Consider the following 15,228-nt stretch of genomic DNA (forward strand, 5'->3'; position numbering starts at 1 on the left):
CCCACGCCTCCTCCAGGGACTCAAAATAATGCTGCCGGTCCTTGTTGGCGACCCACAGACGCGCCGGCTGCAGCATGCCAAACTTCACCCCCTTCCTGTGCAGCACCGCCTTCGCCCGGTTGTACCCGGCCCTCTTCGCCACCTCCGCGCTCCAGTCCTGATATATTCGAACCACCACACTCTCCCACCTGCTGCTCCTCTCTTTCTTGGCCCACCTGAGCACACACTCCCGATCAGCGAACCGATGAAACCTCACCAGCACCGCCCGCGGCGTCTCGTTAGCCTTGGGCCTCTTCGCCAGCACTCTATGGGCCACTTCCAGCTCCAGGGGCCCCTGGAAGGACCCCGCTCCCATCAGCGAGTTTAACATGGTGACCACATAGGCCCCCTCGTCCGACCCCTCCGGAAAGCCCAGGATCCGCAGATGCTTCCGCCTCGACCGATTCTCCATCTCCTCGAACCGTTCCTGCCATTTCTTGTGGAGCGCCTCGTGCGCCTCCACCTTTACCAAGGTCCAAGATCTCGTCCTCGTTATCTGAGATCTTTTGTCGGACCTCGCGGATCGCCTCCCCCTGGGCCATCTGGGTCTCCAGCAGCTTATCAATAGAAGCCTTCATCGGCTCCAGCAGGTCCGCTTTGAGCTCCCTGAAGCAGTGCTGGATAACCTCCTGCTGCTCCTGCACCCACTGCATCCACGTTGCCTGGTCCCCGCCCGCCGCCATCTTGCTCTTCTTCCCTCGCACTTCCTTTGGCTTTACCACCACTTTTTAGTGGCCCCGCTCCTAGTCCAAGCCATACACTGTCGGGGGAATGTTGCAGTCTTCTTCCCACACCGGGAAATGTCGAAAAAAAGCCCTGAAAAGAGCCCAAAAGTCCATTCCAAGCGGGAACTGCCGAACATGTGACTTAGCTCTGCATAGGCGCAACCGGAAGCCCTTGTTGACTCTTCTTAACGCATCCGCCCAAAGACCTGCCTCTATCCGCCCCCCCAGCTCGTCTTCCAATTTGCGCTTTGGTGAGTCCTCTGTCTGCGTTTCCTCCAACTCCATGAGTTCTTTATAAATATCCAAAACCTTCCCGTTCCCACCCCAGTTCTGGAAACTACCCTGTCCTGTATCCCCCATGGCGGTAGGAGTGGATAGGTTGAAACCTGCCTTCGCAAAAACTCCCGTGCCTGCAGATATCTAAATCCATTTCCTGCTGGCAGTTCAAATTACTCCTCGAAATCCTTCAAACGAGGAAGCTCCCATCATAAATAGATCCCCCATCCTCTCAATCCCTGCTCTCTGCCATCTCCGAAACCCCCCCATCCAGCCTTCCCAGTATAAACAGATGGTTATTGCTGATTGGAGCGTAGACCGATGCTCCCTCCACTCTCAAATGCTTCCTCCACTGCCCCCAGACTCTCAGGGCCGTCACTACCACCGGGCTTGTGGAGTACCGGACCGGCGAGAACAGCAGAGGTGCTATTACCAATGCCACAAACTTGTGTTCTTGCATGATGCCGCCTCGACTCGCTCCCACACCGACCGGCATCCCCGATTCCCATACCGGCCTCCCCGAACAGGCACCGGAATGTGGCGACTAGGGGCTTTTCACAGTAACTTCATTGAAGCCTACTTGTGATAATAAGCGATTATTATTATTATTATAGAGGGTAAATATTTCCGGAGGATGTTTGTGAGCAATGGCAGCGTGAGGGCAATACAATGAGAGTGAGTGTCAATGCTGCCTATTGAGGTCGAGAATTAAGTCGCAAGCTGGAGAGGAAGGATTAGGGCTGGAGTTCTCCGGTCGGCGGGATTCACTTTTCCCACTGGTAGCGCGCCCCCGCCAGTGGGTTTCCCGTTGGCATGCGTTGGTTACAATGGGATCTCATTGACAAGCGGCAGGAATGCCGAATCCCGGCGCCAGCGAACAGATAGCAGCCGTGAAGCACGGGGCTGGGGGACCGGAGAATCCGCCCGAGGTGTGAAAAGAAAGATGTGTCAGTAAGAGGAGCACTGTGCAGGAGGCTGCTTTAGATGGGAGGCAGTGCTGGGTGCCAGGTGAGAGTCGCCTGATACTCCCTTTGCTGTACCTCACCACATCCAGTTCCTGCGCACCACATTATATTGCAGAAAGACAGCTACTGAAGGATATAACTACAGTCGACCTGCATCAGTTTCCTTCTTCCCGCTGGTATATTGAGTGTTTCACTCGGTGCTACCCGCCCTGGCGAATCAAGCAGGGCCACTTTAAGTAGGGATGCTTCAGTATTCGATTAAATATGTCACCCCTCCCACCCTCCTGCCTGTGCAGAGACTGCACGTTCTCCCCGTGTCTGCGTGGGTTTCCTCCGGGTGCTCCAGTTTCCTCCCACAATCCAAAGATGTGCAGGTTAGGTGGATTGGCCAGGATAAATTGCCCTTCATGTCCAAAAAGGTTAGATGGGGTTACTAGGTTACGGGGATAGGGTGGAGGTGTGGGCTTGGGTGGAGTGCTCTTTCCAAGGGCCGGTGCAGACTTGATGGGCCGAATGGCCTCCTTCTGCACTGTAAATTCTATGATTCTATTCCTTGATTTGTCGATGAACACGGAGGTGAGATGGTATTGCTGTGGTTGAATGAAAGAGTCTCAGCAAAGCCCACCAATTAGTCAAATGGGTTGTCAATTCACAAATGTTAACCGTTTGGATAGGTAATCCCTGTTGAATGTTTCTACCCCTTGAGTCAGTAATGGTCTCATGACCATGAGATGCGCTATGAATTGTCTCGGCACTGTATTTGCAGAATTGTGTTCCATATTCATCGTTCAACATCAAGGCACGGCTATATATTGGACAGCTGCTTTTGCATGGCTGCTAGTTCCGTTTCGAAAATGTAACTTCCAGCTTTCGTGAGTTTAATTTCTCTCAGGATACTAATTACTTTTGTCCCTGAATCAGAATGAATTGACTTATGCATCATGGTAATTTCACTTACAGTGTTTAAGATTCGGGACAATCTATTCAGTTACATGAGATTAAGCTACTGCTCGAAACCTGCAGAGGCTAACAAGCATTTTTCTATGTTTAATAGTGTTTTGCTGCATTGCGCGAGGCACTTCACGAGCCTGGTGAGAATTACAGACATGGAAAACTGGGCCCTGTAACAGTTAGATCTGCATTCAAGCTGTCCGATTCAACCGATTTCTAATCTTTATGCAGTAAATATGTGGTCTGGGCTGGAAGTCTGCAGGAAAATCTTCCACTTAATGTACAACAGTTACAGGCTGGGATTGGAAAAAAATAAACAGTGGCTAGGAACTGCTGATATGAGTTATTTTCAAGATTGTCAGATTAACCATTTTACGGGCACATATATGTGAATATGGGCATTTAGGCAGCACATTGTGTGCAAGTGCAGAGAGGTTTCAACATCACACGACAGTAAAGTCACTTTGATTTGCTGATGTGGAACAACATGACAGAGGTTGTTTCGCTAAACTTCTGCCAGGCAGTGATTGAGGGATAAAATACTCCATCAAAGTGAAGTTTACGATTCCGACCAGTTTTCTGAACCTCCTTCAACACATGTAATTCATTTAAAATGTTAAAATAGAGTTGGCCTGCTGCGTGGCTCCTATTTTTAAAAGTCCCACAAGCAGATTGCGGAGTTCTGAGAATGTAATTTAACTTACACGCACAGATCTCTAATTCCCCAAATTAGAGTGCAGTGTGGGCTGTCCTCACTGACCACTTGCAACATTCTCAAATTAGTATCTACCATCATCCCCGAGACCAAGGTTAGAGTTGCTGCATTACTCACTGAAAATATGAACCAAATGTCAGTTTACTCGTCAAATTATACTCTTTGACAAACAATTCTCAGGAGTGGAGTGGTAATGGAAAAATACTTAAGTATGTGATTGCAGAAGTATTATCACAAACCACTGACTGCTTTTTTGGATACCAAATGTGGTAATGACAACATAATTAGATTTGTACATGTCTGACAGCTTTGTTTTCGGAGTAAAGTTAAGATGGAACAGACCTGTAGTCGCTCTATTTTTCCATTGCAGATTTTATTAGGGGGGGGGGGTGATTCTCCGCCCGCGTTGCGCCCAGCGCACATCCTGCTACGTCAGGAAAATAGTGGGGGAGCCCCTACATGGGGCTTGTGTCGGGCCCTGACCAATGACAGAAGCTCCTGGTCCGCTACACCTGACACAATGTGGTTCCCGCCTTGCTGGGCGTGAACCATATGAGCATATTTAAATATGCTTTGTCAGTTTAACACTGGATTCTCTCAGCTCCTGGCAATCTCTCGCCCCCCCCCCCCCTCCTACCCCCACCAGCGCAGCGTGGGGTCAATGGGAATCACTACTGGTTCCGCCACTGGAGACCAGGTATGACCCTGAGAAGGGAGGCTCAGAGGTCATTGGAAACCTTAGCTGGTCAGGAACATGGCAGGGCTGTCACCCCCACAGTGCCATCCTGGCACTGTCAAGGATGCCAGCCAGGGCAGTGGCAGGGTGCCGCTCACCCTCGGTGGGTGTGAACGCTGGTCCTGGCGATTGGAGGGGGCCTGATGCCTGCGAGGGTGGGGCGTCAGAAGGGAGACCCAGTGGGAGGGTTCCCGATGCCAACGATCATTGAGGGGGGAGTAGAGAGGTTTGATGCCGGCAAGGATGGTGGAGGTGGGGTGCACTGAAGACCAGGGCCGGATTCTCTCAGCCCACCACCGGGCCGGAGAATCGCCGGGCCGGGCGCGAATCGCGCAACACCGCCCGACGCCTGGCCGCCAATTCTCCGGAGGGCGGAGTGCCGGCGCCGGTCAGGGGCTGCAGCCAGCGATTCTCCGCCCGGGATAGGCCGATGGCCGCAAAAAAATTCCGAGTCCCGCCAGCGCCGTCCACGTGTGGTCTCACCCGGCAGGACCTCGCCGTACATCCTTCCGGGGACGGCCTGATGGAGATGGAGAGAAGGGGGGGGGGGGCGACCCCGCTGAGCCTCCGCTGTGGCCTGGTCCGCGATCGGGGCCTACCGATCAGCAGGCCGGCCTCTCGGGCTGGGGGCCTCTTTTGCTCCGCGCCGGCCCCTGTAGCCCTATGCCATGTTGCATCAAGGCCGGCGCAGAGAAGGAAGCCACCAGGCATGCACGCAATCGTCCTGGTCGCAGTGCGAATGCGCACATTCGCGCCGATCGCAGAGCATGCGCAGACCTGCGGCGCCCATTTGACACCGTTATCGGCAGCTGGAGCGGCGTGGGTCGCTCCCGTGCTGTGCTGGCCTACTGAGGGGCTCGGAATCGCTGCTCCTGTGGGCCTGTTGACAGCGTCGTGAAACGCGACGGCGTTTATGACATCGTCAACACTTACCCTCAGGATCAGAGAATCCTGCCCCAGATGCCAGCGATGTGGAGGGGGTCCTTTCTTGTCACTTTGAGATTGGGACACCCTTTAAACCTGACCCCTCGATCTCTTTGAAGTCAAGCTTGCTGGCATGATTAGGCCCCACCCCTCTCCGTGCTGGTGCAGATTTTGCCCCTTCCAAAAAGAATTCCAAGTGTGGGTGGATTGCGATCTGAATCACGCCCAACCACCAGGTGCTGATCGCACCTCGTGACCCTTCGGGGACTACACAGAGAAATATTCTGGGAGAATTCAGCCCCAGGATTTATAATATTCAGTATATAAATGGATTTTCATTGTATCATTGTACAATGAACACATTATTACACATGGCAATCTCAGGTTTATTTCAGACTCCGCAATGTTGAAATATTGAAAGAGCATTGTGTTGATATTCAATGCAATTGAAAAAGAAGTCATGAAAAGTTCACATTTAACAAGTTACCATACCATTGAATATTGTGTTTAAATTTACACTAGGTATGTTACAAAGATAAACCTGAAGGCAGTTTGATTTTCTGACTTGCTGAGGGAATGAAAATTGTAAAATGCTTCAGAGATTATTGAACCAGAAATGCAAAAGAGCTAAATATTGAGCTCTACCTCATATACAAGAGGCTATATAGAATGGGTTCAGCAGGAGTGATTGTAACAAGGACAGATGTCTCAAAACATTGACCATAGTAGTTATTAAGAACACAGGGGGAAATTGTATTTTGATGCCAGTGGGGAAAACCATGCTAGATTCTCCATCAGCGGGATCTTATGTTTTGCCGGTCGTGCACTCACGCCCACGGATTTCCCAATGGCGTGGGGGTGCCCTCAATGGAAAACCACATTGGCCAGCTGCCGGGATGGAGGATCCCGCTGCCGGCAGGGCACCCGAAAACAGGTGGGGCGGGACGGAGACTCCTGCCCGATGAATTTTATACAACCTAAGCATGGTGGAAACCTTTGAAGTCATTTTCACATCGGTCAATTTCATTGCCCCTTTAAGTATTGAAGATAGTGTGTCTGGCGAGGAGACTCAATGCTTTGAACTGGATTGGAACTCAGTCTGGCAGCATGGGATGGACTGACTCTGACTGTGCCCTGCCAGACTGGATTAAACATTCAATCCATGCTGTATGGGACTCATGCAACACTCAAATTGCTGAAGGTGACAAGTAGGTCTGGGTTTTGATACTTTTTATACACTTGCCGAACATAGTTCAGTATCATGGGCAAGTTAAAGAGCTAAAGTTTTATTCCAAAGGAGAACCAAGTGGCTCGTAGTTCAAATGACAGCAGAACCGATATTGCAGGAATCGTAGAATTACTACTGCTCACCATAGTCGCTTTGCTTGAATTGACAGAATTAACCAAAAGCTATTTGTTTCCCCTAAATACTTTGCTTGGGCTTGCCACCTTGCACTAGTTTTGATGAATAGCTCAATTAATGTAATGAGACACAAATTTAATGAAGGTGATGAGTGTGTCACCCTCCGGACGGGGAGTTGGTGTGAGCACCATGATGCCTCTTTTTAGGAAGGCTTAACCCAATTAAGTGCCAATTAGGTGCTTAACTGGGCACTTCCCTTGCAACCTCCAACAGCTGCCGGTGAATCAGAGGCTGCAGCGCTTCATTGCTCGATAGCGCCACAGGAGCGATGGTGGCAGCTGCCGGTTCAGCACCTACCCAAAGTCTAGGATCGCTCTTGGACCCAGGCACAGCTAAGTAATGGCAGGAGGGGCTTTGCAGTGTGTGGGAGGGGGTTTAGCAGAAAAGTGGAGGGGGCATGGTTCTCAACAAGTAGTCATCCCCCCCCCTCACTCCACCCCTCCCACTTCCTGATGGAAAGTCCCTAATTAGTTAGTTATGTTTCAAGTCTGTGACCTTCCATCAGAACTGAGAAATGTTAGAAATGTAATACATTTTGAACAAGAGTTGGGTGGGCAAAGATGAAAGGGAAGGCCTATGATAGGGTGAAAGACAGGAGAGATTAAATTATAAAAGAATTAGTCTTTCAGGGCCAAAGAGAATGGTGATGGGGTAATCCTCGGATAAGACAATTCTGGTGGGGGATGCATCTCCAACCTCCAGAGATTAACCTACCCACTGAGAGAAAAGAATTCCTCCTCATCTCTGTCTTAAATCGGCGACCCCTTACTCTGAGATTATGCCCCCAGCCCTTGACTCTCCTACAAGGGGTAACAACCTCTCAGCATCTACCCTCTCAATCCCCCGAAGAATCCTATACGTCTCACTCATGTCCCATCTCATTCTTCTAAACTCCATGAGTACAGGCCCAGCCTACTCAACCTCTCCTCATGAGAAACCCCTCCATACCCAGGTTCAACCGAGTGAATCACTCTGGACAACATTCAATGCCAGTATATCTTCCTTACATAAGAGGACCAAAACTGTTCAAAGTATTCCAGGTGTAGTCCAACTAGTACCATGTGAAGTTTTAGCAAGTCTTCCCTTTTTTATATGCCATTCCCTTTAAAATAAAAACCAACTTTCTATTTGTGTTCCTTATTACCCGCTAAACTCGCATTCTAGCTTTTTGTGATTTATGCACAAGAACACCTAAATGCCTCTGAGCTGCAGTTTTCTGCAGGCTTTCCCCATTTAATAAGATTCAGCCTCTTTATTCTTTCTACCGAAATGCATAACTTCACATTTGCCTATATTACATTCCATCTGTCAGGTTTTTGCCCACTCACTTAACCTGTCTATATCCCTCTGTAAATTCTGTGTGATCCTCACCATAACCATCTATCTTTGTGTCATCTGCAAACTTGGCAGTAGTGCATTCACTTCCCTCGCCTAAGTCATTAATATATATTGTAAATAATTGTGGACCCAGCACTGATCCCTGTGGCACTCCACTAGTTACAAGTTGCCATCTCTGTAGTACCTATCTCTGGAGCCCCCAACACAATCCTCATCTCCCCCCTCAAGCCTCAACTCACTATGAGGCGGTCCCCGGGCCCCCTCCCCTAACCCCCCAACACCCACGCAGGGCATACCCGGCCTGATCGCGCCACGTGCAAAATGCCAGCTTGGCACCTTGGCAATGCCGAGGTGGCACCAGCAGTACTAGGGTATCACCCAGCTCAAAGGGCATCCATCTGGTGGCCTCTGATCCTCTGAGATTCCCCCACGAGTGCCGTTCCACCTGGTCCCCGTTTGTGGAGGCCAGTACTGAACGGTACTCGCCCGAGATCTCCAAGGCGGTGAGACTAGCCGACTCGCTCTAATAGGCAGATTTTCCACAAAATGATCCTTACTACAATGATCTTGCAAGGCATTGCAAGCCGGGTAGATCCTGGGAGCAGGGTCTCCGGCTTCTATCGGCCACGTTCAATCGTGGCCTTAGAATTTTTCCTATCACTGGGAGCTGAACTCACTGGCTAGGCTAGCTCCTCGGAGTTCGGGCCACCATTGTGAAAGGGCTAAGTGGGCTTGTGGGTCCACCACCACCACCCCCACACACACACACATTGGCATTACCCCACACCCTTTCAAGTGGTGGCACCCTGGTACAGTTCACTGTGGGCCCCTCTTTTCAGGCCTTCACATGTCCCCTTTTGGGCTCCCCCTTCCAGGACCCCGACCTTTCACCCCCCCCCCCCAACCTTGCGAAGGCCCTTCATACCCGCTCTGCAGCCCCCCCCCCCCCACCCCGCATGCATCACACCCCCATCTTCCTTTCATGGGCATGGCCGCTCTCAGGCTCTGACCCTTAATTGTGCCACACTGACACCTGGGAACCTATGCACTGATACCCCAGCACCCTGACAGTGATCTTGCTGGCTTTGGAGTGCCACACGGGCACTTTGGCAGTACTAGGGTGACAGAGTCATGGTGCCAGTCTGGCAGTGCCAAGGTGCCCGCATTCCAATGGGAGGGCCAGGGGCCCGAATCCCTGACCACCCTGGGGCCTCCAATTGCCCAGGAGGCCCCCCGGGTGCCGTTCCGCCTGGTTCACGTTTGTGTGGACCAGAACTGAATGGTGACCGGCTGTGGTCTCCCTAGGGAAGCCAGTAGGTGCCGGGAGCTCAGTAGATCCCTTAGTGGGTTTTAAACCTACTTCGGTGTGCGAGACTTGGTCCCGTCCATTGTGGACTGGTTCCTGCTCACGACACCTCACAAGGCCTGTTTTGATCTCGCGAGGCACACTGCCAGTCGGGGAGCCCGCGGGAGGCCTCTAAAAGCCGCTTTGCATGCCCATTCGGTAGCCAATCCTCTATCCATGTTAATATACTAACCCCAACACTATTGTCTCTTATCTTTTTAAGTAGCCTTTTGTGTGGTACCTTATCTAAAGCTTTAGGAAATCCAAGTATATTGCACCTACAATAAAGACCCAGTTTGCCCAATCTCTCCTCATGAGACTGCCCTGACATCCCCGGAACAAGTCTGGAGAACCTTTGTCGCACTCCCTCTATGGCAATAACATCCTTTCTGAGGTAAAAGGCCCACTGCACACTGTCCTCCAGGTGAGGTCGAACCAAACTTCTATACAATTGAAGCAAGACCTCCCTACTCCTGTGCTCAAATCCTCTCGCAATAAAGGCTAGTATGCGATTAGCCTTCCTAATAGCTTGTGGCACCTGCAGGTTAGCCTTCAGTGACTTATGACAAGGACACCCAGGTCCCTTTGCACATCTACATTTTAAATCAGCTAAAGGCTCGGTTAAAATCACACACGCACGATTAATGTGTGAGAACATTGTGAATCCAACAGGCATAATTCTGCCCTCTAAAGTTTCCAATTCCTCCCATTTTGTGGGCATTTGGAAAACAATAAAATAATTGAATACAAGACGGGCTTTCCAAAAATGCACTTTGTGATTCAAAACATAGAAAAATGTATGCTCAATTATTTATCTGTTCCCTTCATGATACTGAACCTAATGGGCCTAGATGGTGGATGAGGCTTATCTGTGGAAAACATGGGCAGCATTTGTGGCTTGGTACAACAGGAAAAGCACAGTTTGTGCCAAAGCAAACAGATTTTGGCTGCCTTTGCACAGAATTCCTGCCAGCAAAGGAGTTGGTGCGTAGAGGTGGTGCCCACCGAGACTGATATGGGTCATCTTCTTTTATGTTTTGCCACACAATTTTTCTCTTTTTGGGGGAAAGCATTCAATGCGGAAAGAATGCTGCAAAAGGCAGGCTTATCACCAAGTTTTTTTTTAGATTAAACCTATCTGCAGTTTCAACAGAAACATATCTTGGCTCATTTCCTGTCCAGGGAAAGGTAGAGCTGAATCCACAATCACGTTTAAAAGGATTTGAGGGCCACCATTAATTCCACCTCCCCAAAGAATAAATTGCATCACATTAACGCTTGGCTTTGTCTATAGCCTGTCCTGTTGATACGCGTGGTAAAACAGTGACTGAAGCGAAGCAAGCATTCCTTAAGTGTGCTGCAACTAGATTTAGACTCGTTTAGAAATAACGGCTGGTCAACTCATGTGTTGAAGCAGCAAATGCTCAGTCCGCACACAGATGGGGTTTGGCCAGTTCCTATTCAACTTTAACCTTGGTCTGAACAGGCACATGCTGATCAGGGACTGTGACAACTCTCTGGGTGAGGGAGAGAAAAGTGGAGGGAAGTTTCCTGTGGGGGGGGGGGGGGGGGGGGGGGGGTAGAAGCTCGAGCTTCCTGACTGCTGGTTAAAAAGGGCATTGGTGCAGTGGAAGAGTAGGCTCCAGAACTGCCTGTCAGCAGTGACAGAAATATAAGACCCAGATGAGCCTGAAGAACCATGGAAATAACTTCCAACCAAAAATAAAATAATTACAAAAGATGAATGGAAAGTGCTGATGAAGGAGACATTACTTTAGTTCTTTCCTTGCAATAGCAAAGCACCCATTTATCTAAGAATAATGCTTATAGCAATTTGGCAGGGGGAGAAAGCGAGGATAATCTTTTGTGCAGTTTAACAAATGTTTCCCATTGGGGTGCCTGCTTTCTCAAAGGTGCTGCCGATCGTTCAAGAATAATGTGAGCCTGTTCAGTGATGATGATGTAACTGCATCTACCTTTTCTTTAGATTAACACAGCATTAAAAAAATCCAAAGGTTTTTAATATTTAATCTTTCGAAAGATGAGCTGCTGAGCTTTCATGAGCTCACCTGCATTAAAAATACATTAGTCTAACGACAGCCTTTTTGACTGTTCTATTGCCTTATCGCAACGCTTTGGCTCCAGAAGCTAGATCGAAGAAAAGTTGCCTTATGCTGGAATTTTATGATCTATAAATTGTGTTCTTTGCTTTATTTGTAGGCATACCAGGAAGTGACTACTCCAATTCCAATTATATCGATGGCTATAGAAAGCAGAATGCGTACATCGCAACACAGGGTCCTCTGCCGGAGACATTTGGAGATTTCTGGAGGATGATTTGGGAGCAGAGAAGTGCCATTGTAGTCATGATGACAAAACTAGAAGAAAGATCAAGGGTAGATATTTGATACCTGATTTCACAAAGAGCATGAATGACAAACATACTCTTGATATAAATGTACAAAGTGACAATATTGCTGAACGTGCATGTTATGTTAATTTCAACCATGTACATTTCAGAGGTTATTCCCCTATCATTTGTCCAAGTGGCAGGCAGTCTCATGACTCACATGTCTCTCTAAGTACTGACTCACCTAATGGTGCTCAATTTATTTGGGATCATCTGCTTTGATCCGCCAGCAGGCTTTCATTTAATCTGAATGCAAAATGGGCAGTACTAAAAAGAAATGCATTATTCTTTGATGCAGTTGAGATTGGCCATTGAAATCTGTTTTTTATATCATTTTAAGGAAAGATGAGATATTCCTTTTCTCTTTGGTATCAGAGTCCATTGCAGGAGTGGACAGGGAGACGACATTTCATTGGGCTCCACACTTAGTTTGTAAAACATTTGGCTCATCCCAGCCCTGTGTTTTGATATCTCCATCCACCCAATTACATCATCTCTGTGCTACTTTTCCCCCCGACATCTATCTGCCGGTCGTGCATTGTTTCAACATATCCATCTTCCATTTCTTTAAATAATTATGTTCCTTCCTTCCTTCTCAATATCCATGATTATTTATAGATTACTGCTTACTATTTCTTCTCTGAGGCAAGATCCGTTTCGACCCCTGCTTTCTCGAAACTCCTTTGTAGCATTTGACTTTTAATGCCCCTTTGAGGATTGCATCAGCAACTCTGTTCTCACTTTAATAATGTGCATTGACCTGGCTTATTCCAGGAGTACAACAATCAACATTTTGTGGTTTTGTGCATTTCTATTCATAAGACTACGTTGTTACTTCACAAAAATGGCACTTGAAAAGCTGCAGGTGTAGACGGTAATCCAAGTTGAAATGTCTGCTTTCCTCTTGAGCCGCACATTTTATTCCACTGGCGAGGGCTTACAGATTGTGAATAGGGAATCTGGCTGGTGACTGCTCCGGCAAAAAGCTATTCAGCTTCATAACCCATATGCAGCTGGAGAAAATGATCTTAACCAGCAATATTTGGACGTTAGTAATTGCCAGATTCCATTTCTGTGGGACTTTCAGCATGAGTATGCCCCTGAGCTTTCAGACTCACTCCCCTTTACTGGAGGAGCCGTCCCATTTGTCTGACAGTGTGACCCGATTGAACCAGATGGGGAAAAGTGGCAGCGGCAATAAACATAGCCACAGCCCGGTTCTCACCCTATCGCCACAGTCTTGTTGGTTTTCTTTGGTTGGAGGTGAGGATCAGTTTCACGCACCAGCAATTACAATTTTTATACGGGAGGGCAGGGAGCAGGTGGGATGGCTCTGGCCTAGTTTTTTCACGGAGGGCCAACCTTTGGGCATTTGAGACTTCTGCATTCCAAACATGTCGGAGAAATAAACACAGCTTGTCGACAAAATTAGCCCAACCTTCTTAAAAAAGATGGCCTAAGTACCGAAATGGTCTAAGCATGTGTATACTGGAACTGAACCAGGTCATTTCCCGGCCCCCGCACCAGATCACTTGCTTTAGCATCTATTTGTGGCACCGGCTGAGATAACGGATTTCTGAATCAGTTTCTATAAATGCCTCCAGAATCATAGGGGTTAAAATCAAGTTTGGCACCACCTCTTGCTTTCAGGTGGGAAGGGGTATTGTAAGGCCCCTTACAGTTCCAAATGGCATCCACGATGATAGCAAGTGTGCTGGATGCCATCACAATAACGGAAACTCGTGTCCCTAACATCAGCCAGAACTAAACATAACAGCCAGATCATGATGCCAAGCGGCAGATTAGATTGCCATTTTGAGCTGCACACAACAACCTACACCCTCTCTTAACCTTGTCCTGTTGAACCCATGTTGAGCAGCATGGTGGGCCCCCATGAAAATTATTTTGCTAATTACAGATTAGTTGGTGGTTTATTTCATCCGACGGCTGCTGCAATTCTATGAGATTTGGATGCATTCTAAAGTTGGTTAAACTTTGAAATGTCCCCTTGGAGTGGCCACCTTTTTGACGACGTAAAGGCTTGTACACAGTCCAGTTGCTGCCAGATTTCGATGGACCAGTCAGCCCTTTCTCTTGGCATTGAGAATGAGCAGAGGACACGCAGAGGGAGGAGGAGTGGGAGCAGGGCTGTCAGTAGGAGGTTATATCTGTAGGCGGTCTTTCAGGAGACCAGATTGCTGGAGTGCTTTCAGACACCCCGAAAGCCACTTTGCACACTGTTATCTATAGCCATGGTGGTAACACTCAGATCTTCCATGACAGCAAACTTAGATTGCATGAGTGCAGCCTGAGCTTCCGCTGCAGCATTCGGACTTTGGGAGATGCTGCATTGGAAACTTGAGACATTCGCCATCAGACGCTCCAACCTGGTTGCTACCCACATGTCATAGAATCATAGGATTTACAGTGCAGAAGGAGGCCATTCGGCCCATCGAGTCTGCACCGGCTCTTTGAAAGAGCACCCTACCCAAGCCCACACCTCCACCCTGTCCCCATAACCCAGTAACCCGACCCAACACTAAGGGCAATTTTGGACACCAAGGGCAATTTAGCAGGACCAATCCCCCTAACCTGCACATCTTTGGACTGTGGGAGGAAACCGGAGCACCCGGAGAAAATCCATGCACACACGGGGAGAACGTGCAGACTCCGCACAGACAGTGACCCAAGCCAGGAATCGAACCTGGGACCCTGGAGCTGTGAAGCAATTGTGCTAACCACCATGCTACCGTGCTGCCCGTAAATGGAAGCGTTGATGGAAGCGGCAACTCAATCCCTGTTGGAACGATTGAACTACACGTCCCCTGCAAAGTCCTGTGTCTAGTTAGTCCTAGACTCTCAGGGGTCTCGCAGGACATTAGAGATCCCTGGGTGGTCAGGGACAAGGCATGGTACTACCCTGACACTCACTCTGGCACCTAGACACTGTCAGCCTGACACCATGGCAGTGCCAGCTCGGCACCTTGGCAATGCCATCATGGCATCGCCAGGGTGCACGAGTGGCACTCCCAGGATGCCAGGGGGCACTGCCAGGCTGGGAGTGTCATGGGTATCCAAGTGCCAGGTTGGTGCTGCCAGGGATCCGGCCCAGGGGGCCTTACCCATTAAATGGGGGTTGAGGGGGGTTCTAAGCACCATTAGAAGGTTGGGGGTGAAGGGGGAGATCCAGAAATTAGGGTGGGCCTGAAAGGGGGAGGTGCTGAAATCGGGGCTGCTCCAACTTGCGAGGATCCATTCCAGGAAACCGACTGAAGTGTGATCTCGGCGGGGAGGAACTTCCCGAGGCCCATATAACCGGCAAAGTGCCGTTGAATAGCGGGTGAATCTCGAGAAACGCCACGCCAAACATGCCCGAACCCG

The 15,228-nt window shown here is 49.2% G+C and overlaps 1 protein-coding gene across 27 annotated transcripts in view; it reads left to right on the forward strand.

The window, feature by feature from the left end:
• LOC140429768 (receptor-type tyrosine-protein phosphatase delta-like) overlaps positions 1–15,228 on the forward strand; it is a 3,491,723-nt gene that overhangs the window by 3,420,938 nt on the left and 55,557 nt on the right. For all 27 annotated transcript variants that reach the window (XM_072517184.1, XM_072517188.1, XM_072517191.1 and 24 more), the window contains one exon: positions 11,658–11,833. In XM_072517184.1, coding sequence (XP_072373285.1) covers positions 11,658–11,833 — 176 coding nt within the window. The remainder of the gene's footprint in view (positions 1–11,657; positions 11,834–15,228) is intronic.

Source organism: Scyliorhinus torazame, chromosome 9 (genome assembly GCF_047496885.1).
Source record: "Scyliorhinus torazame isolate Kashiwa2021f chromosome 9, sScyTor2.1, whole genome shotgun sequence".
In the NCBI taxonomy this organism is placed as follows: domain Eukaryota; kingdom Metazoa; phylum Chordata; class Chondrichthyes; order Carcharhiniformes; family Scyliorhinidae; genus Scyliorhinus; species Scyliorhinus torazame.